The sequence below is a fragment of the Falco cherrug genome, chromosome 15 (genome assembly GCF_023634085.1).
Source record: "Falco cherrug isolate bFalChe1 chromosome 15, bFalChe1.pri, whole genome shotgun sequence".
NCBI lineage: Eukaryota > Metazoa > Chordata > Aves > Falconiformes > Falconidae > Falco > Falco cherrug.
Genome location: NC_073711.1, coordinates 9,248,501 through 9,271,477, shown reverse-complemented (window position 1 = coordinate 9,271,477; position 22,977 = coordinate 9,248,501). Strand labels below are relative to the sequence as shown.

The 22,977-nt window shown below is 50.9% G+C and overlaps 1 protein-coding gene and 1 long non-coding RNA gene across 2 annotated transcripts in view; both read left to right on the top strand.

Annotated features, from left to right (window-relative positions):
- The first annotated feature begins 2,498 nt into the window (after positions 1-2,498).
- Positions 2,499-22,977, top strand: part of GPR50 (G protein-coupled receptor 50) — a 47,334-nt gene continuing 26,855 nt past the window's right edge. The window contains exon 1 of the mRNA XM_055727416.1: positions 2,499-2,742. Within this exon, the coding sequence (XP_055583391.1) occupies positions 2,568-2,742 (175 nt within the window). The 5' untranslated portion in view covers positions 2,499-2,567. The remainder of the gene's footprint in view (positions 2,743-22,977) is intronic.
- LOC129737411 (uncharacterized) lies at positions 3,034-10,672 on the top strand. The gene is made up of 3 exons (XR_008735237.1): positions 3,034-3,106; positions 4,643-4,768; positions 7,097-10,672. It is a non-coding gene; the product is annotated as an uncharacterized LOC129737411 (long non-coding RNA).

The window sequence follows — 22,977 nt, the reverse complement described above, 5'->3', positions numbered from 1 at the left end:
TTTGGTGCTCCCAGTGGTGCTTTTGTGCAGGACAACACCAGTGCTACCATCCTGCCCTGCAGCTGGTGAAGGTCAGTGGGGTTCAGCAGAATTTGCTTTTATACTCCTTCCAATTCTTCAGCACTCAACTACCATTTGCTATCACCAGTCAAAACCAGTTCCTTGCGGGACATCCCAGCCTGGCAGCCTCTGTGATGGCAAGGGCTGGAAGACAGCCCTAGCTGATTTGGTGCTAGCAGGAGATAATCATTCTGGGTACAGATTTGCTGGGGCTCTTGGAAGCCTCTGGAGCTGGGGCAGAAGCAATAACGTTGCACACCTCTTTAAGCAAAGCATTCAGAAAGGCAGCTTTTTCCTTGACTTCAAATACCATATTCATTAATTTCAAACCGTTTTTCCACTAGCAAATCCAAGACACCTGCATATAAAGCTGTCGTGGTTTAATGCCAGCCGGCAACTAAGTACCACATAGCCGCTTGCTTGATCCTTGCCTCCAGTGTGATGGGGAGGAGAATCAGAGATGGCTAAAACCTATGGGTTGAAATAAGGACAGTTTAATAATTGAAACAAAGTAAAATATAATAATAATTGTAATGGAGAGGTAACAAGGAGAGAGAGAGCGGAATAAAACCCCCAAAAAACAAGTGATGCACAATACAGTTGTTCACCACCCACTGCCCGATGCCCAGCCAGTCCTCGAGCAGTGATCAGTGGCTCCTGGCCAGCTCCCCCCAGTTTATATACCGAACATGACGTTTTATGGTATGGAATATCCCTTTGGCTAGTTGGGGTCAGCTGTCCTGGCTCTGCTCCCTCCCAGCTTCTTGTGCACCTCCTACCTGGCAGAGCCCGAGAGACTGAAGAGCCCTTGACTCAGGGCCAGCACTGCTTAGCATCAACTCAAACATCAGCGTGTTATCGGCATTGTTCTCATACTAAATCCAAACCACGGCACTGCACCAGCTAGTAAGAAGAAAACGAACTCTATCTCAGCCAAAACCAGGACAGATCAGGTCCTCTGAAGTCACATCCCAGTTCTCCACATCTGCAATACATCTTAAAAACGGCGCAAACAGCTGCCAGAGCAGAGCAGCGTGAAGGTGAAAGTGCTGGAAGGATGCGTCCACGTGAACTGCTCCTGCCCCTGCCCCTGTACCACAGGTAAGTCCCGAACATAGACCAGCTGAAAGTCTGTGAACAAGATTATTTGGTTTACACAGAGAAGATATTTGCAAAACTGTGCAGAATTCAGTGCAGAGCAGCAACCAAGAAGCCCAAAGAAGCCAAACTTCCAGCCAAAATGTTCTTGGACAATTTGAAAGTGCAGGATTTTGATCATTATTTTCAAAAAAACCCCATTTTATTGCAGAATGGAGTGCTCTCCAGCGATGGGGAAAGGGCAGAAGGCTGCTTGGAGCAGCTTGGCCCGGCGCAGGCCTGGGTGCAGGTGCAGGGCTGGCTTTGGCCCCGCGCCACCGGGCTGGGGCAGCCCCGTCTGCTTGTACGCTGCCAGGGAGGAACAAGCCATGGAAGCATTTGCTTTTCGCTTTGTTATGGACTTGCTCAACCAAGCAGTTGTAAAACCTTGGGACCGGCTTGTGACACAGCCTTGAAGGGGGCTCGGGCGCTGTGACGCGGCGCTGGGCTGGGGCCAGGGGGTGCCGCGGGCAGGTGGGCAGTTTGTTGGCTAAACCAAGCTGGGATTTCATCTGGTTGCAGCATGGCAGCCGCCAGCTGGACACTGGGATCTTCTGGCTGGGCTGGGGGTGGGCATCCCTGCCGGGGGTGCTTTGCTGGGAAGCTGGGAAGTGGGCAAGCCGGCTGCTGGAGTTGGAATTGTCGCTGGGGCTTCTGCCCAGCACGCGTTGGGATCCGTGAAGCGCATTAGCAGGAAAGCGGATGGGCTCGTTCTGGCACAACTGGTTGGGAAAGTTCTCGTGAGGGTGGGCTCGGCTCGGGGGGGGGCGGGCTGGCGACGGGGAGCAAGGGCGAGGGACCCCTCGGGGGGCGCGCAGCGTCGCCTCGGAACTTGGCCCGTCTGGGCAAGAAGCGCGTGAGTGTCCCCGCAGCTGCGGGGGCCGGAGGCGCCGCTGGGTCCCCCCCGGTTGGGGCGGCTGCGGGGCAGCGGGGGCGTGCAGCCCCGGCTGTCCCCTCCCCCCACCCGGGAGCTTCGGCGAAGCCGGGAGGCGGCCGCCCCAGCTGCAGCCGCCTCCTCGGACGAAGCGCCGGCCCGCAGCGTGGCCCGCGCGGGGCCCGGGGGGGCGAGCAGGCGTGCGGGGACGGGCCCCCCCGCGGGGCTGACACCTGCGCCCGGGGCGGCCCGGCCCGGCGCTGCCCGCCGCCGCCGCGCGGTGGCGCCATCGGCCCGGCGAGCGCTGCGGGTGCCCCGCACCGGGCAGCCCCCCCGCCCCGCCCCGGGCAGGGCGGCGGCACCGCCGGGGGAGGGGGCGGCGTGCGCCCCCCGGGACGGGCGCCGAGGCGCGCTCCTCCCCGCGGCCCGGGGGCTGCCGTCGGGGCGGGAGGCGGAGGAGGAGGCGCCCCGGCGGCGGCGGCGGGCAGAGGCGCGCATGGAGCGGCCGGGGAGCAACGGGAGCTGCCCGGGCTGCCCGGCGGAGGGCGGTCCGTCGGCGCGGGCCGCCGCGGCGCTGGCGGCGGTGCTCATCTTCACCATCGTGGTGGACGTGCTGGGCAACGCGCTGGTCATCCTCTCCGTGCTGAGGAACAAGAAGCTCCGCAACGCCGGTGAGCGCGGGGCGAGCGCGGGGCGGGCGCGGGGCGGGCGGGGGGCGGCGCGGCTGCGCTGCCAACTTGCGGGCGGAGCAGCGCGGAGCGGAGCTGCACCGCGCCCGGGGTCCGCCGCCCCCGGCCCCGCTCGGCAGCGGCCCCGCTGGTGGCGGGGCAGGAGCCCGCGGGCAGGACGGCATCCCCCGCCCAGCCCCGGGGTGGCGGTGGGCGTCTCTGCCCCGGGGAAGGGGCGCCCAGCCGCAGAGCACCCGCTGCCCCCGGGCCCCGGGGCACCCCCCGCCCGCCGCCCTCCGACTTGCGGGAACTCCTGTCGCCCGGAGGCAGCTGCCGTCGAGGAGCCCGAAGTCCCGCCGCGCCGCAGGTAAAGCCGCGTCCCTCCGGCCGGAGCGGGGGGAGCGCCAGGTGCCAGAGGCAGGGGCGATTTCTTTGGCAAGCCCGTTGCAACCCTCAGCACTTTTATGTTCCAGCCTTGTGTATATTTGAGCGTTTTCGTCTGAAAAGCTCCTGTGCTTTAGATGGCCAACTGAAAGCCGGGTGAAGATTTTCCATGTTTTTTTCCGTGGGCAGTTTGAAGCTCTGCTTTGGAGCCTTAACTATTGACCTCCCTAAGGAACTGATCTAGGAAAATTGTTGATATTGATGTTAACCATTTTTAAGAAAGCTGTGTGTTTTGAGGGTGTAAATTTTTTTTTGCCTTCGAAGTCCTGTTATTTTAGCAAAGAAGTAGCACTGGATATAAATTACTCTGTAAGGAGTTTAGAGTAGTATGTGTAGTGCTGCTTAAAACATGCCGTAGAGTATGTTTTTCTAAAGACTACGTCGCTTCCCACTTTAACAGTGGAAGGCATAAAGTGACCTTCAGTTTTATAGCTTTTTATAGGTTTTAATGAAATATCTCTAGTGTGGATAATGCGTAAGCCCAAGCTGTAAGCATTTTGGAGATGCTGCTTTCTCTCTGTCATCTTGATCTGTAAATAAGGAGTAACGTGACAGAGTTCAGTAGAAGTAGCAGATGGATGAGACTGACAGGACAATTTCCCCCTGGTGCCTTTAACGTGTGGTTTATTAACGCTAGCACACAAATGGCCCTGGGCTTGGGCAGCACCGAACGCAGCGACCTCGCCAGCGAGTTGCTCTCCAGCTGGTGCGTGCAGTGCAGCCCGTGGTACCCGCAGGACATGGACATGCTGTACTGGGGTTATGAGAACTTTAATGTAGTTGGGAAAGGTATTTTCTGTTCTCTTCGGCTCTGCTTTAAAATATGAGCGCTGTGAGCTTGTGGTCAGTGGTGCTGGGAAAGAGAAATAGACACCCTTTCCTTCTCTCTAAGCTAACTACTGGTTTATGTTTTCTGGCTGGTTGGGCAGCAAGCAGGTTTGAAATTATTTCACTGCTTTCAAATTGTTAATCACTTGAATGCATTGCAAGTCTTAAGACTGCCTCCACTGTCAGTTGAGTTAAAGTTCCTGCAAAAGTGAAAAAGAACAGCTTTCCCTTGAAGTGACCGTGGAGATACTTTCCAAATCTTAATCCTTACCAGTAGCCTGTGGTCTGCTCTACATACAAGCTGTTGGGATGTGTGGGTAAACCCAACCCAAGTGAAATCTTTAATTTCCCTGCTGTGAGGGGAGGTGGCTCTCCTTGCACACAGAAACTAAGAGTGACTAGTGGGGAATTCAGTGTTACAAGCTGTGCTGGTTTAACCCCAGATGGCAACTAAATTCCACACAGCTGCTCGCTCACTCCCCCCATGTCAGGATGAGGGAGAGAATCAGAAGAGTAAAAGTAGAGAAAACCCATTGGTTGAGATAAAGACAGTTTAACAGGTAAAGCAAAAGCCATGCACGCGAGCAAAACAAAGCCAGGCATTCATTCAGCACTTTCCATTCATGTGCAGGTGGGTGCTTAGCCATCCTCAGGACTGCCGGGCTCCAGCACGTGTGATAGTTACTTGGGAAGACAAACGCCATCGCTCCTTCCTCCTTCTCCCCCCAGGTGAATATGCTGAGCATGACACCATACGGTATGGGACATCCCTTGGGTCGGCTGGGGTCAGCTGTCCCGGCTGTGCCCCCTTCCCAACTCCTTGTTCCCCCCCAGCCCACTCGCTGGTGGGGCAGGGTGAGGAGCAGGAAAGGCCGTGGCTCTGTGCCAGCCCTGCTCAGCAATAAGGAAAACTTCTCTGAATTATTAGCACTGTTTTCAGCAGAAATCCAAACACAGCCCCACACTACTGTGAAGAAAATGAACTCTATCCTAGCCAGAACCAGCACCTTCTCCACCCCTTATTCCATACCATTTATGCCATGCTTGGATCCCACACTATCCAATGCGTTCTCATGACGCCACCGCCCCCCCTCCCATCCTTTGATACAATACACAGGTATCATTCCCTTAGTCCATGGGCCACCCCTGTACAATGTCCATACATGTCCACTGAGCCCATTTAGTCCGTGACTTTGGGCTCCACTCGTTACAGTGTCGTTCAGGACAGGAGAGGTGGTTGTGTCGAGTTACTGGGCACCAAAGCCACCGCAGGTGGGTCACTGCTGCACTTGCGCTGCTTCTTGTGGGGCTTGTCCTCCAATGGTTCAGTGGTTCCTGCTACAGTAATCCCTATAACATGCGACTGCAACCATGGCTTACAACAATTTAAAGGTATCTCCGTTACAATCTCCACTCCTGGTGCCTTTGGACCAGACCATCGGGTTTAACATTGCAATGAACTCCTCATCTTGCTGCTCTGCTCCAGCTTGGCCTTACCCGCAGACTGCAGTCCCTTAGGGGCGTACCTGCTCCAAGTGCAGCCTTACCTATGGGCCACAGCCTCACCAGGGCTACGGCTGCTGCAGCAGAGACTTAGCCACAGACGCTCTGAGGCGCGCCTGCTCCAGCGTGGCCTTACCCGTGGGCCACAATGCCTTCAGAGACAGACCTGCTCCAGCCTGGTAGCCTTACCCACAGCCACAGTCCCTTCAGAAGCCAACCTGCTCCAACATGGCATTACCCATGGCTGCAGTGCCTCCAGGGCTGTACCTGCCCTCTTGTGGGTTTGTCCATGGCCACCTTCTTTGAGATGCTCCAGCATGATCTCGTGCACAGCCACTGATTGATGCTTCAAGGTGCACCTGCTGCAGCACGGACTTGTCCACAGCCACAGATGCTTCGGGGTGCACCTTCTCTGGCGTGGACTTGTCCTCGGGCCGCAGTCCCTTCAGAGGTATACCTGCTGCAGCACAGCCACCACCACAGCCACAGGTGCTTTGAGATGTACTTGCTCTGGCGGGGGCTTATCCACAGCCACAGACGCTTTGGGGTGTCCCGCTCCCATGTGGACTCACCCACAGGTCACGGTCCCTTTGACTGGAGCTCACAGTGGAGTCCCAGCCTGTCCAGTACAGCAGCACAGGAACAGCAGCGATGCCCTGGCCCTCTGCCAGCCCCGTCACATCGCCATTGCCGTTATCAGACTGTTCCCAGGCGCAGCACAGGGAGATGATAAGCAGTACAGCATGACAGCAAGCAGCGAAAGCAAGAAGCAGCCACTAACGAGCACCAGGCTCTAACGCACAGTAAGGCAAGCAAGCCCCAAGGCAAGCACAGGAGCCTGCCAAGTAATAGCTAAACAGCAATAACAGCTATACATTCAATCTAGCACATTCCAATCAAACCTGTCATTATCTTGAGCCCTTCAAGTCTCACGCTGGGTGTTAAAAGGACTGTCATGGTTTAACCCCAGCTGACAACTAAGCCCCACACAGCTGCTCGCTCACTCCCCCCGTGTCAGGATGGGGGAGAGAACTGGAAGAGTAAAAGTAGAGAAATCCCGTGGGCTGAGAAAAAGACGGTTTAACAGGTAAAGCCAGAGCCGCAGGCAGGCAGAGCAGCCCAAGGCGTTCATCCAGCACCTGCCATGGGCAGGCGGTGCTCAGCCATCCCCAGGACGGCCGGGCTCCAGCACGCGTGACGGTGCCTGGGGAAGACAGATGCCATCACTGCAAATGTCCCCACATTCCTTCTTCTCCCCCAGCTTTATACGCTGAGCATGACGCCATACGGTGTGGGACATCTCCTGGGTCAGCTGGGGTCACCTGCCCCGGCTGTGCCCCCTCCCAGCTCCTTGTGCCCCCCAGCCCACTGGCTGGCTCTGTGCCAGCCCTGCTCAGCAATAGCGAAGACACCCCTGTGTCAGCAGCGCTGCTCCAGCAGGATCCAACCACAGCCCAGTACCAGCTATGGTGAAGGGAACTAACTCTGTCCCAGCCAAAACCAGCACAAACACTTGGAAGTTGTAGGTGTTGAGAGAACTGTCCTGCTTTGCTAACCTGAGCATCGTTCCTCCTTCTTTCAGCAGCCTAAACTGGGAATGCCTTTGCCAAGTCACTGGATGGGCTCAGCAACAGGAGAGTGAGGTGGTCAGAGTGATGGTGACAGCCTGAAGTTCAGTAAAGTAAAAACGTGTAACCAGCATCTAACTGTTGTCATCTTGTTTTGCTGAAAAGATTGCGTGTGTTTGAGGAAGTTCCGTTAATATCCTGCATCTGTCCTATTTGGGAAGCAAGGGTCTGTCTGCCTCCCTGAACACCAAGTGAGAAGTCAGGGGGTCTCAGCGCCGTGCTTGCTCCTCCTGACACGTGAGTAACACCAAGAATGAGAGGGGTCAGCTGGAGCACAGCAGCCAGGTTGAAGTCCTTTGGACAAAGAGTTTCTCTGCTCACGTGCAAATGTACCCTTAAATGAAAAGGATACCCGTTATGGATGTGTGAGCTCTTGCCAAGTCCTGGGAATGCCAAGCCCTTCATTTCTGGAGGAAGCTGGCAAAAGCCCAGCTTCAAGGTTGTTCAGCTGGAGCTAAAACGTAATGCCAGGATGAGCTGGGTTCAGGCTGGGATGTGAAACTGGCACTGCTTCAGTAGCTGTGGTGGGTGACCACTCTTGTGGGGATGGGGATTTTGGTGCACCCCCCCTGGACATTGCTGTACTTGGCACACTTCTTTGGCACCTCTGTGCAACCTGTAGCTACAGTGGGTGGGGAGTACAAGTGTGGCTGTTGGGCAGGTTCTCACAAGGGATACCCTCACCGGTGTGGTCAGCTGCCTGGAGAACATCAGTAGTTGTCTGGAGCTGAACGAGCAGGAGGAAAGGTGAGTGATGCCTGTGGGGAGAGGAAACCCAAATTCACCAGAAGCCCCAGGCTTCCTCTGCGGTGGATAGTTCATGCCCACAGCTGGTGGTTCAGTCAGTCATGCTGGGGAACTGCTGGCGTTAAGCTTTCCTACAGTAACTTCCAGCTACCCAGGCACTCGGAGCTGCTTGTATGGTCCGAGGGCTTCAGACAAAGCTCCAGGCTTTGGTCCGTATGTCCACAGTGCAGGACATCTAGATGGCTGAGGGGGAAGGGTGTGTGGGATAACTCTGCTCCTCTGGCAGGAGAGATGCCTGTATGTCTTTATGGGAGGCAGGTGAGAAGGGATGAACTCCTTTTGGAAGCTGAAAGCCTTCACAAACCTGGTCACCCTGCTATCCCTGCACTGGTGGAGTTTAAAAGCAAAAGACCTGACGTTTAAAACTTTCCAAGGGAAATCACCTCTTTCCCTCTGGGAAGGTGTCATGTAGGTCGGGAGGGTGCTGGTGCATCCTGTGTTGTTACTGGAAGGTGCTCAGAGCGCTGAGCACAGATCAGGACCCATGTAGGAAATAACATGAGTGAGCCCAGTGTTACGTGGCACGTGCAGGATCGCGACCAGCCGAAGGCTGCTGGCACGGCTGAGCCTACGGCTTTTCAGCTGTGGGTCCTGTGAGCTTTACACGTGTGAAAATCCACAGCAGAACCAGCCACCGCTTTTCCATGAGTTAGCTTGCTTTCTGGGCAGAGGCTCTGGAAACAGCCTTCTCCAGCTCTCCTGAGCTTGCTGCAAACCTAGGCACACAACCACAATGTGCATTCCCTGAAAACCCACATCTCCCACCAGCGCTGCCTGGAGTTTTGCGTGCAGAGAGCAATTTCTGCTGCCTCGTGGCCCTTTTCCCTCATGGAAACGTCTCTCCAGGGAGCCAAAACCACCGTGGGGGCAGGCGGCGCAGGTATAACTCTAATGAGGTCACCAGGCTCAACTGGCTTTTAATCCTCTGGGTATGCAGTATACACTGATGTTTGCATAGCGCTGGGGATTTTGTTCTTGGACCGTCACACCGGCCAAAGCCAAGCGTCACACACAAGTCTGCATGTATTATGTCAACGCCGTTACCTTTGTCAGCCAAATGAGTACTCGTAGAAGAAATGCTAGATCAGTTTGACAAGCCCTCAGACCAGAAAACTGTTGACTAGGGCTTACTATGTTTTCAATCTCGGAATACCGGCCGTTCCCTGCCTCTGCTGGGGACCACAGGCAGGATAGCCAGCCTGGGTTTCCCAGCTCAGGCCGTTTGCCCTCTGAAAGTATTGGCACAATGCTAAGTTCTTGTTTGCTTGAGTTGCTTGAGTGGCATTTTTCTATTTATTGTTCCAAGACTTCTGGAACTTCCTGGCTGGCCTGGGACATGTTTCTGTGGTTTTTTTTGGTTTTTTTTTTTTTTTTTTTTTTTAAAGTCAGTGTTGGGGATTTGGTGAGCTCCCTCATACGCTGATGTGCAGGTTTTCCAGTTACCGACAGGAGAAATGGTTAGCAGATGGTGCTGGGTATCTGACCAACTTTCTTCTCAGAGGATTTTGTTGTAGCTGAGGTATTAGTCATCCTTACTAGCAAAGATAAACAGTAATGCTTATACTTTCTACATCTTCTGTATCAGAATCATTTCACTGTACTTTTTTAGGATCAAGCCGATTGTATTAATATACTGTTGCTTTTTTCCCTGATATACCTATTGCCATTAGTTTCTTTGGTATCTTTTAGTTTTCTTTAGAAAATGCGTTGATTTCCAGCTACTGATTTTATAGTGGATTTTCTATTTCTTACACATTTTATTTTTTAATTTGGCTCTTGTCTTAAAAAAATTCTTATTTTAAAACTAATACACTTTTTTTAAATATGATATTGCTTTTTGTGGGGGAAATCAGGGTGCTTCTAAAGCATCCTTAAACACCTCCCAATAAGCATTGTCACATTTGCTTACATTTAGGTGTTTTCTCTCAGTTATTTTTGTGTCTGTTTATTTCTGGTTTGGAGAAACTGACTGTTCAGAGATGTTGTGTTGGACCATGTTCTGTTTCCTTATCTCAGATGCAATTGAGAGCTGTGACTGGTTTTCTTCCAGCTACTGCAGGATATCCTTGTCCTAGAAAGCTATGTAGTATATGTAGGTGTGTTAAGATTTTTTTTTTAAATTATTTTAATTTTTTTTTTTAGCATCACAAGCCCTCCAGCATCTGCCACAAGCCTGAAATTACATCTTTTCTTTCTGTACATTGCGGGTAGATGCTGCAGGAGCTGCTCATCTGTTCTGCTGATTCATTTGTCTGTAGCAAACTCCCGCCAGTGCTTCTGCCTCTGACCCTCTGAAATGTCAGGGACTCCGCAGCAGGTGTCTCGGGTTTCTGGTGGGTTCTGGTGACAGAAACATGCTGTTTGCCGATGAAACAGTTTGAAGGTTGCGGGGACTCTAGGGGACTCTAGAGCTGCTTCCCTGGTGAGCTGCTCCCCCCTTCCCTGCTCCCTGGGTCCTCTAATGCAGAAGGGTAACACCCGGCACCCCCTTGCTTTTCAACGGGGATGGGTGCCTGCGACACCGAACGCGTGAGCTGCCAGCAAACGGGCTCACTGCTGCTTTTCTGCTGTTGCGGGGCGGGAATAATCCGTGACAGTGTTTGCTTTCAGCTTTGCTATCGACTCACTCAACTGGATGGTGATGCGTTTGCCATGACTGCCAGTGATGCTCCCTGGGCCAGCGATGCTCCCTGTGCCAGCGACCATGGGAATGGTAACAGCAGCGCTAGGACTGCTCCAGAGAAGCCTGGCTGGGGCTGGGGCTGGGGCTTGCTCGGTGGTGCTGTGTGGTTGCTGCAGAGGAGGTGGTGGAAGTGGTGCCTCCTGTGAGAAGCTGGGGTGTACCCAAGCGCACCCGCTGGGCTCTGGGAGCGGTGGAGCTGGCGTGCTGATGGGGATGTGTCAGTCCCTGCCTGCATCCCTCTGCTCCAGCACCCTGCTCCTGTGGCTCTGCGGGAGGGTGCTGGAGCGGGGCCACTGGCTGCAGGACCTGAGAGAAGCGGGAGTGTCAGTGGGATAAAACCTAGGAGAAAATTAACGTGGATTAAGGTTAAGTGTGAGCTTTAAGTGGAATACCAGGGCAAAGTGATGAACAGTCTTAACCTGTTTTTTCCTAGAAGGTGATTTGCATGGTGAGACACAGAGGAATGGCGCTTTGCTGGGAATGGTGTCACAGCCCCATGGCCACGCTGGTTTGGGGAGGTCTCTGGCAGCACCACCTTCGGGTACTCCAGCTTTGGGGTCATCCAGGTCGGTTCCCACCCAGACGCTTGCACATCTCTCCTCCCAGGAGTGCTGTGCTGGGCTCCTCCAGTGCTGCGGGAGCAGCGAGGTGCCCAGGAGGAGGCTCGGAGGTGCTGTCCTGCTCAGAGCAGCGTTGTGCCCCTGTGCTGTGCAGCTCCCCTGCTGTGCTCTGGGAACTCTGGACAAAGTGGCAGGCAAAAGGGTTTTTGGAGTGCAGTAGCTTTAGAAATATTTCTAAATTGTTCCTTCATACAGCTCCATAGGGATTAGGGATTCCATCCCATCGCCTGTGTGAGGTCAAAGTCACCAATTTTTGGCTTTGTGTTTTTGTTGTGGTGGCTTTTCTTGTTGTTTTTTTTACTCAGGGCAAAAAATCCTCCTTAGAATTCATGTAGATGGGAGTATTTTTAGGAGTGCTGGATCTCAGGAGGCCCTTGGCAAAACTTTGCAGAACTTCCAGGAGAAATCTCTACTCCCCCTGCTTCTCCCCCCCCCCCTCCCCCCCCGGATTTCAGGACACCCCGTTTGGAGCAGGACTTGAGCACAGGACTGTAAGTTGTGGATGTGTAGTTGGGGAGCAGAGTTACAATACTGTTAGTCACTCAGTAAGTCAGCAGTGCTCAGCACGTGCTTCAGGTGTACCGGTGGCTTGATAGCCAGATGGTATGCGGTCAAGTGAGTGATTATATGACAAATATATGATTCAAGAGAAATGAATCAGCTTTCCACTAGAAACTGTAATTCTGGCATTTCTGAAATGAGCAATATTTGTCTTTGCAAAGTGTTTGATAAAAATGTTGTTAGGTGTTGGGGCAGGTCTCTGTACATTTCCCCTTCAAGTAGTTGAAACAAAAATCCTCCGATTAGGAAGATCTGCGTCCTGTGTCATGCCAGATAGTGCCCTGCCTTCCCGGGGGGGCACCCCATGGGCCTTGCAACAAGAGACAAGAGCTAGCAAACCAGGGTCAGCCCCGCGCTGAGCTCCCTTTCTCCCTCTCTGAATCCTTCCAACGCCCTTGCCCTTCCTTGCCTCTAGCAAAGGCTTTTCTTTTTTTCTTTTCAGCCCCAAAGAGCATTATTGCCCCAGGATTTGATGTTCCTGAAAGATCTGGAGAGCCAAGTGCTGGCATAGGTAACAGCAAATAATTACTGTGCAGACAGTCCTTCAACAGAATCTGGAATGTGTTTCGGGAAGAGGGAAGGTGGGCATATGTGCTCAATGTAGCTGTTCCCTGTGTGACTTGTGGAGTGATTAATTAAAAGGTTTAAAAAGACAACTGTCACATGATGGCCTATACATAGAATGGAAATTAATTCAGAGATGGGGTTTGTATGCTTTTCTTTTCTTTCTTTCTTTTTCTTTTTGCATTTTCACTGTGTTTTGTTTGCTTTTCTTTCTCTATGCAGGAGTTTTAATCCCTTCCAAATCTGTCCCACAGCAGAAAGCAGGGGTGGAGGAGAACAGAATGGTCCTTCTGGCTGGTTGGCGAGAAGGCTGTGCCAAAGTCCCAGGACACTCCTGTCCCTGACAGCCCCAGTCTGATGGGACTGCGCCTTGTGGAAGATGTAGAAGGAAATCTGTGGGGTAGCTTTCTCATGTTTAACTCTTCTCATTCCTGAAAGCTGGAGTGAGGACCAGTGAGTCCCTGTCTTCTGAGACTGTCAGCTTGACATCTTCTGTTGAAAGACCTCAGATCTTGCCTTATTGAACAATCCCCAGCATCACCTTCAGATGTGACGTTGCCAAATGCCGTGATGGCAGCAGGGGACTGATGTCCAGCAGCCCAGGGTCCAACCTGCTCTGCATCCCTGCTTGTCCTTTGGCTTAGGTGCAACACTTGTGGGCCTGGGCTTGGTTCTGGGTGAATTCCAGGCACAACTGAGCTGGACACCAGAGATGCTGGGAAATTACTGTGTCACAGCTGTGGTTCCTGAGCCAGCATAAAAGGATCCAGGTAGAGACGGGTTCAGCGAGGCTTGGGGCAGGAGGATGCGCAGAAGGTGAGGGAGGAGGGGGATAAGTGGGGATGCTGGTGGAGTGGTGAGAATCTGGCCACAACAGGAGGAGTGGTGGTGGGATGTGCCAGCCACAGCCAAAGTGAACAAGGGTGGGTGGTAGGGTGCTCAGGCGAACCGAGCTGTGCCTCTTCCCCATCCCAAAGGGAAAGGTGGGGAGAACTGGCAGCTCTGCCTGTTGCAGACATTCCTGTTTGATGGTACGTGTAGGTGGGCTCAAGAGACCCTGGTGTCTTCTGGGAGGGAATGTAGCTTTTCCCGTGGGTGCTGAGCAGGCACACTGCCTGCCGTTCCCATGGGCTCTATAAGCCATAAGTTAAATGGAGTCTAACATATTTCATCTTGCTCCTGGCCCTGTGTCTGGCCTTCAAATCTCAGCTGTGAGCTTTATTTCTGCAAATATTGCAGTAGAAAGTAGAGCAAATTGAATCTTAATGTGATGGGTGAAATCCACAGCAAAGTCCCATTTGGATGCGTTAGGAACTGGAGCCCTGGACCATGCTGCTGGGGGAAACGGCTTCTGCAAGGCATGGGCTGCCCACACGAGCCCAGAGGGGGGGCGCAGGGCTCTCCTGGGGCTTTAGCTCTGTCCTACTTGCGGGGAGATTCACAAGGAGGGATTTAGGAAAAGGAGATATTCTCCAGGTGGTCCAGGATTTTCCAGTGACTTGTGCAGGGTGACTAACTTACCTTCCTGTGTGCTGCAGGGTGAGGAAGAGCCTATTGATTTAGGTGAGCACAGCAGCTTAAGCCAGCCCTGAGACTTGCCTGTGTTTGCGGTCTGGGGAATGGGCAGCAGGCAGAGGAGATAAAAGGGAGTAAAGACTGGGGTCCTGGTGCGTGGGAGTGGGTTTGGGCTCACTTTTAGGGTGGAGCTGCTGGAGACTGGGAGGAAATGATCTGTGCTCAGGGTTGGCTGGGAGAGCTGGGGTGGTTCAGCCTGGAGAAGAGAAGGCTCCAGGGAGACCTTAGAGCAGCCTGCCAGTACATAAAGGGGGCGACGAGAGAGCTGGGGAGGGGCTGTTTACAAGGACATGCAGCGATAGGACAAGGGGCAATGGCTGTGGATGCCCCATCCCTGGCAGTGCTCAAGGCCAGGCTGGATGAGGCTCTGAGCCACCTGGGCTAGTGGGAGGTGTCCCTGCCCACGGCAGGTGGATGGAACTAGACGATCTTCACAGTCCCTTCCAACCCAAACCATTCTAACATTCTATGAATCTGATACCCAGTCCACCTACTTATTCTCCTGCTGCATCTGCTGGCCAGTTCAATGGCAGGAGCCGTCCATAGCACGCTGTTCTACTACTTCTTTGGCCCAAGTCCCACCTGCACGCTGCTGAAATACTCCTGTCTGTCCTCTGTAGTGTTTTGCATTTGCCCTCCCAAGTTATCTGTCAGCACTCAGCTTTGGGGCTCCCTTGGGCCAGTGGAGGGTCCCTGGCTCAGAGAAGAGCAGAGTCACACCAGCATCGGCAGGAGGGATTAGAGCTCATCCATGTGGCGGGTGAGGGAAGAGCTGATGGAGGAGGGAAGGGTTGGGGGTGTCGGGAGAAGCACATGTGGCTCCCGCTTGTGTCCCCGAGGGAGCAGTGAGACAGGGATGACAGTGCGGTGGCACTTCCCCTGAGCTGCTGTCAGGTTCTAAGCAAAACCTAATGTTGTTCTTGGCTGGTTCCTAGGAAAATGGATTATACCATATTCAAAATATTCAACCCTGGATTTAATAATATTACAAAAATAACATAAATGTATTTCTTTCAGAACCTTATGGTATTCTGTTGAAATGCTGTCTGTTTATCTGCTGGGGTTGCCAAACATGTCCTCCAAAGCCAACGTCAATGCAAGTTGTTGCCCTTCTAAATAGAAGGAGCGAACTATAGCCTGTGTTGGTAGCTTTGGCCCCGTGCTGCCTGAGGGTGACAGAGAGGTGCCTTGAGGAGCTGAGCAGCTGGGTAGCCTTCCTCTATGACTATACCTTTCCAGGTTAATTTGTTCTTCAGTCTCTACACCTATAGAGACTGTTCTTTAGTCTCTACATGTCAAGGTCCTCCATTCCCATCCTTCACTTTGAGATGCTCTAGAACTTTTTAGAAGTTGCCTCAGTTGTGGGTGGAGCTAGGAAGGTGCTGGAGGTCTCTTGACACTGGCCGTCTGGCATCTTCTTTGCAGAGCTGATGTAAGCCAGTCCAAATAAAAGGAAACCTCAGCCCCTGTGATTGATTCCCCAGCCAAGTGAAGTAGCCCACCCTTACAGTACTTGCAGACCAAGCCTGTGGCTTTTCTGTGTGATCGGGGAGGAGGTCGGAGCTGAAATTCAGGTAGAGTCTGGCCAATGGGGCCGTGAGGACATGGGCATAAGGTGCGTTAACTTCATCGCAAGCACAGTAAACACCCTTTCCAGTTCCTGGTACAGATACTAAAAGCAAGGCATGACAACGTAAATATATCCCTGGAAGAGGTTTCCTGTAGTGTTTGGAGTAGCCTGGAGTTGGCAAAATTCATATTGCTGCTTTTCTCTCACAGTCTCCATTGTCTTCTCTCACACACCCATCCCACCTCGACTCTTCTGACTCTGGTGGAGGGCAGAGATGAGTTCAAAAGTTAGCTGTCCTCTGCTTCCCATCACTAGTTGTGCCTGTTTTCCTTCTGGCCTTTCCAAAAGCATTGGCACCATCTCTGGACTTTTCAGTGCTGTGCTTTGCAGGGGGGAATTAAGCTAGAATAAGGTACACTGTTCCCTTTACGCGGAAGTAGGTGTTATCAAGGCACAGATTATATCTTGGCTTTTCACTAGAAATGAAAGAAACCATTTCTACCATACCTAAGATGTGTTAAGTCAGTGGCAAGCACATACGTCTTACACAGTCTTTCTACTAATCAAAACTAATCAGGCAAAACCGGTTGGACTAAGTTCAAAGCTTGCTGACAAAACGCTTTAAGAGTAGGTGTGGTTGACAGGCACTGAAATGATCAGGTATTGCAGTATGGATTGCATACCATGCTCGTCCACGGGCGTTACTGTAGGGAAGGCAGAAGTGTGGTGCGAGGGCTTGCAGAAAAAGGCACGTGCAATGGGAGAAGGAAGGACGTGTTTAGTGGGAGGCTGTCAGGCTAATCTCTGCCCTCAAACAGACAGGCAGCCCCTCCTGCCAAGAGCTGTCATGCCCAGCAGTCAGAGCGACGAGGAGCAGCAGGAGTCACAGCTCCGTGCTGTTCTAGACAAGGCGCGAGCTCGCAGCTCCCGCAGGTGATCTGCTTGCCTGCCTTGCTGTGATGCATCTGGGTGCCCAGGGCGCAGAGCGCTGCCTTTCTGCACATGCCAGCTGCGCCCTTGCACAGCACCCCGTGTTCTAAGGGTTCAGTGAATTCAGCCTCTTGTAAGATACCCTCTTTCAGGGCACTTCTTGCCTAGGCTGGGAGTGGACTGAACATCTGGGCATATGCAGTGGTCTTCTGGTCCTTCGGAGATACACCAGCTTTATCCTCATAGGAAAAAAGAACTTGTTAGGCAACGTACTCGTGTTGTTCCTGACAGTTGCTGACCAGCCAATTCTTAGTGACCCAAGACCTCACTGGGCACTTCAGAGGGCTTTGCTTTCAGGAGGAGAGCTGCGGTGGACAAAACATTTCCAGCCTGGTCTAGATTGTCATTGAAAGGTGAGGTGATGCTGTCTGCCACCACCCAGGCAAGGCAGGTCAGCAGAGGGGAGCTGGGAACTGTCCTGAGGGAAGACCTAGGTGGGACAACTGGGGTTTCCCATGCAAGGCAATGAGGGAATAAAACTGGCTTGCCCTGCATGATTAGGACCATAGACTAATTAGCTAATGAGAGAAGCCTTCCCAGTGTGGTTGTACCATCGGAAGCCATTAATTAAACATCTTGCTAAATTTCAAGCTAGACAAGGCCTTTGAGATTAGTGTGGGAGCAAGAAATAACCACTGGATGAACATCAGCATTGTGTCCCTTAGCAGGTACACATCCTTCTCTGCCTTTTCCGTGGAGTCTTTAAAATAATACATTTGCTTTGGAATAAATTATATGCATAGGGAAACAGAGCAGTGGACAAGCATCAAATAGGGCTTACAAGGAGCTAGACTGTTTCAGCCTTCCCGTGACAGTGTCTGTTCTTCTTTACTGGTATTTCAACTGCGGTTCTCTTATTTGTTGTTTTTTGAGACAAATTTATCCCAGGAGAGGCTGGATTTCTTCTGATGGATTGTTGGCTTTACAAAACTGGTTGCTGCTGCTGGACTGTTCGCAGTTTTTTCTTACCTTTGAAAGTGATTCTTTGCAACAAATGTGGAAGGAGACCCACTTTTACTTCCATGTGGAATGAAGACAAATGATCAAACTCTTCTTTTCCTGAAATGTAATCCTGGTTGGTAATCAACCCTTCTATTTCCCCCTCCCCTGTTTTTAAATGTTTGAATTCCTAGCAATCAACAGAACTGTGCTATGGAGAGGTAACTCAGATGGCAAATTGTGATCCCCCTTTTCCAGCTCCTGTAGTGCTCATAATGTGTGGGCTTCTCCCATGAGGATGCTGCTGAACAGCATGCCACCACTGCCATGGCTCCCGCAGAGGTGGCACGAGTGTGTCAGGCTTCTGCTCTCACTGGTTTATGGTAGATGATACTTCATAATGCCCCCTTGCAACTAGTAGATTTTATCCTTTGGCTTAATATGCATGTAGGGTACTCAGTTAATGGGTGTACACCAGTGCATAGATCTCACTGGTGAGGTTTGCTTGTGAGGTGTTAGTGGCTTGTACTCCCAGAAGATAAAGGTTGGCAGAGAGGTGGCTGCAGCGAAGGTAGTTCTGGTGTTAAGGGGAGGGGGGTTGTGCTGCAGAGTCGCCGTGCACTGCACACCTGTGCTTGCTGCCGTATGGCTGTAGGACTTGGGTGATATGCCTGTGTTGTAAGGGTCCTTACTGCAAAGCTGGTGAGTTGTTGCGCCAAGCCCTTAGCCACAAGCTGTCCTTAGCAGTGGTAAAATCCCTCCCAAACTGGGGCAGAATGATACGGCATGTCAATGAAGAGGAATTGCTGAGCAGCCCTTTGTCTGGTTTAGCTTTCTGCCATGGACATCTAAGACAAGTTCATTTTGAAATAGAAAGGTGACTGGTTATTCTGCACCATGTCACCCAAGAAAAGCACTTCTGTTTTTTAAAGAAGAGACGGAGAAGCCAATTCCTGCAAAGCATTAATTTTATCCATGTCCTTTGACATACCCTTGCTTCTCTAATTCTTCTGAGACAGCTCTTTCACTGGGGAAATCAGGAAGGGAGGGGAAAGGTGCTGTGTCTGGGGCATCTAAATGCATTTGGTTGCCGACTGCAGGATGAGGCTGCCAGCGTGGATGGGCGCCTGGCAGTACATTGCACTTCTGTCTTTGAAAACATAGTGGCCCTTTTGGTCACGGTTCTGGTGGGTCTGTTTTAACTCTTGGACTTCCCTCAAAGCAGGGTTCCCAGTGTGTGCTGAATACTTTTTGAAGCAATTGGGTGGGATTTGAAGTGGCAGCCCACTAAACACCAGAAGTGACTGGTGGCACAGCTGCATTTGTTGTGGCATCCTGGCTGCAATGCCGTTAGCAGGGCATGAATGTGTTCCCCTTTGCATCAGAGGAACAGAGGGTTTCCTGGGGGTCTTGAGCATGAATATTGGCATTTTAACTCTAATGATTCTAACAGTAGTGCCATTGGAGTTGGCTACTGATCCCAGGATGTGTCTGTCCCTGCTATGTTGCTTGCACTGGTCTTGCAGAGAGGGGGTGATCCTGGCTTTGTGTGTGGCTGGAGGCTACCGCGCCGGTGCTGTGTGTGGGGGCAGCTACCCTACAGCCTGCACTGAAGGCTGGAGTGCTACTGTGCTGGAGCACTGATGTATGAGCTGCCACACCAGTGGGGACTGCAGAGCCTGGCACGTTGCTGTCAGGAACACAAAGCAATGCGTGCAACGTGTGATGGCCGTGTACTGAGTGCCCATCCTGCTCTCCTGCTGCACTGTGTGTTCTGGGAGGGAGAAGGGTGGGGGGAAACCAGGGTGGATTCAGGAGAGAGAATGACTTCTCCCAGGCATCCTAAAGCTCAAAATACTTGAGTGTCTCTGCTGTAATGGGAAGAGAGGTACTTTGCAGTCATGCTGGAAAGATACTGTATAAAAGACTTCAGATTTGGCACCTTTTGTCCTTCTGACTGGTGTTGACTTTAAAGCAGGTGAGGTATCTGCGGGAGTGGCCTTGAAGTGGCACAGGAATAGCAACAGGGGAAACTGGAGTGGAAGTTCCCTGCAAAGTTGGTAAAAGGACAGCCTGAAGTTGAAATGTCACTCAGTTGCAAAAGAGATGAAAGTAGCTTTTGCTTGAATACAGCCCCTTTCTTATACCTCCGCCTGTGAGCTTTGCAGCTGTGTGTTTGTCAAAAAGGGTTTTCAACTTTCTGTTGTGGAGGGTGTGAGTGGGTAGAAAGCTCTTGTGCTGGCTTTCTGGGTAGCTGGGAATAAACCCCCATGCAACTGATATCTCTGCCACAAAACTGGGCCTGGCAACTTGTACTTTTATCCTTCACACGGGAAAGTAAGGCAGAAGATGTGATTTCTTTAGCGTGGTGATGAGCCGTGGACTGTAACAGGAGCATGCTTTCCAGGGGACTGCTGCTGGACGAATACGTTTCAGACCCACTATGTGCTGCTTTCTCTGTCTGAGACAAGGAGACCTAGAGCTGTGGTACCTGGAAGAAGCTAAAATGTGTCCATGCCATCATCAGGTTTACTTTATTTCTGTCAGAAATGCCCAGTTTGCATTTTAACTGGTGCATCAGGGATAACACTTCTTCTTGAGTGCTGCTGGTGGTAGGATGAGAGACCTATAGATCAGCTGCCTGTGGAGCTATAGTTTCACCTCACATTGCATTAATCTCTCTGCCTTTTTCCTTCTCCCCCGGTTTAAAATTATTTTTGCTTTTAAGTGCTTTTCCAAGCTGTGAAAAGCTGCTGATGTTCAGAAACTTTCAACCTCCATCACAGAGAAAACAGTTCTGCATTCGCTACCAACAAGTGTTTTATAATTCATTATTCTAGCAACACCTAAGTTTTCAAACATTTATGAGTTGTTTAAATATATTAACTTTATGACTGCAGAATGTGTCTGCTAATGCATCAGATCTGTTTCCCCTGCCTCTTGTATTTCCCTGTCTTCCTCATAATCATGCTGTGTTATTCCTTCAGTGATTAACAGTGTGTGCCTACAATCACGCTGGGAGCATCTTGAGAAGCAAGAAGCCAGCTAAAAGCCAAAGCAGGACAAGGCAATCTTCATATGGAACTTGAAAGCGCTGCAAAATTATACATAAAAGAGATGAAGCACCTCTGTTTTCAAAATCTGCTCTGTCCTTTTCCCTTCCCTCTGACTAGTAAATGACCTGCATTAAAACAGTTTAGGTGAGCCACAAAACACATCCATACATCAGCAGCAAAAAGACAGCGGTACAGCAAGGTGAGTCCAAAATGATTTTGTGAAGCAGCTCGAAGCCTTCTAACTTAAGATCTGTGTTCTGAATCATTGTCCCCCCAAAAACCCCCTTTGTCTATGTGAATGGATGCAAGTAGGCTTTAAAAGGAAAGGGTGACATGACGTCTGGTGCATGGGTTTGCCTTGTGATGAGGACACAGACAGTGTCCTCATCTGGGGTCACCTCTCTTGCCATCACCTCAATCCCCCCTTTCAGTGGACGCTTCCTTGGAAGTGAGCCAAGACAGTTCTCGGAAGTACTCAGAAGCGATGTAAAGCCAATGAGCCATTTCACAGCATGGAAAATATTTACTCTCGTCTGCCAGTCTTCTCCTTCCTTTTCTTTAATCTCAGAACATCTCCATGCATAATCTGGCCTATAATTATAACCACACTGGAACCAAGAGTGTGGTACCTAGTAATTGCTTTATTAATTAATATTTACTTGTTCATATGACTTTCATTCTCATTCAGTTACGTTAAAAAAAAATGGATTTTTATTTGCCATTGTTTGAAGTCAGGAATTGTGCCATGTATTTAAAAAACACACACAAAGCCAAACATTCTTCTGTTTGGGGGAAAAAAAATGCCAGCCACAACCTGTGTTCAAGACTTCCCAAGTATTTAAGCAAAAGTAGTAATTGTCTTTAAGGAGTTAAACTTGTAGAGTTTTAACAGAACTGCACAACTTCCTTAGGCAGTTGTGGAAAGATCTGGGGTGTGTGTCCAATTTGCAGCCGAGCTTTGGGGCATCTGTTTTGCAAAGCTGCACCTGGGAGATTTAAGTGGCTGCAAAGGTGTAACATGAGTGACTTTGTGACTTTGTGTTGCATCTTTCCCATGCCCCTTTGCTCGTCCCCTGTGCTCGGGCTGCAGGCAGGGGCTGTGCCTGCCGGAGCAGAGCCTGCACGCTGAGCTCCTCTTGCTTTGCCTGGGCACTTAGACACCAATACGAGTGACTCGCGCTCTTTGCCATCTTACCAAAAGCTGCAACTTCTATTAGAAAAAAAGAAATAATTTTATCAGTCACTCTGGCAGCCTAGGGATTTGTATGAACAGCTTTCTTAAAGGCTAAAGGGGCTGAACAGGGATGCATGTTTTACAGTGTTGTTCTGAGAGAATGGAGATGAGCCTTCAAAGCTGGCTTGTACTGGCAGACACAGCCAGCCAAGATGCTTGAGCTGAACAGCAGATGTTTTGCATGCTAATTGGTATCCAGATGTTTTCTTGAAATGTGCTGGTTAAAGAAAAAAAAAGGTTGAATCTGTAGGATACCAATACATCATCCTAGCTCATGGCTTTATCTAACTCACCTTTTGATTTAGATTCTAATTTTTCACACCAATCAGAAAACTTCCCTGAACAAGGAGCAGGAAAAACTATAGGAAGCTGAGCATTGTTGACTCTAGCAGCCCAGTCCTCTACAATCTTACTCCTCATCTAATTAGCAAGCAAGATAACTAGAGGGTAGTATTTTGTATAAACTCATAGGTTTCATGCAGGGCTATGCAGAACAGGTTGTAAATCAGGCAGTGCCTCTTAACTTACACGTGGCTTCATCTCCTGCTCTGAGTAGATAAAAAGGGTATAATAGGGAAGGTATTACTCATGCCAGCTTTACACATATGTGGCTATGATGCTCCTTTCAGGAATGTTTCCTTCTCCAGAGAGCCAAATAACAACTGTCATCCTGAAAACGATGACCGATTAAGAAAAAGCAGCATGGAAATATTAGGAGAGGGAACAGCATGTAACCCTTATAAAGGCCTGTAGCAACTGTGGAGAACAAACAACTGGACTTAGTTCCTAGGGATATCTTTAAAAATTCAAATGTGAAGTAACCCAGGAGGAGCTGGTTGTACAGCTGTGTACACCATCAATGGTGTCATCAGGTTTTGCCCAGTATCCGACACCTTCAAGCCAAAACTTAGGGAGAATTGCAGTAAAAGAAGTACATTCATTGTAATTACTCAGCAGCTAAAAAGGTATCCTTTCTTGTCAGAAATGTATTTGGCCAAACTGTAAAGGCTTTTTTTCTCTTCTCCTGTGGCTAGTTTGGTTTAAGACCTGCTTTGCAACAAAGCTGGTAAAGTCAGGCTTTTTTGCTTCAGAAAGTGGAGGAAGGTTAATTGGCCAGGCTGGAGGTGTTTTATTAATGCCACCATGGAGGAAGCCTGATTCTGATTTATTTGCAGAGATTTCACAATGTGGCAGTGCTGTCTGGCAGATTTCCTCTTGATTTTCAAATCAGTGGAT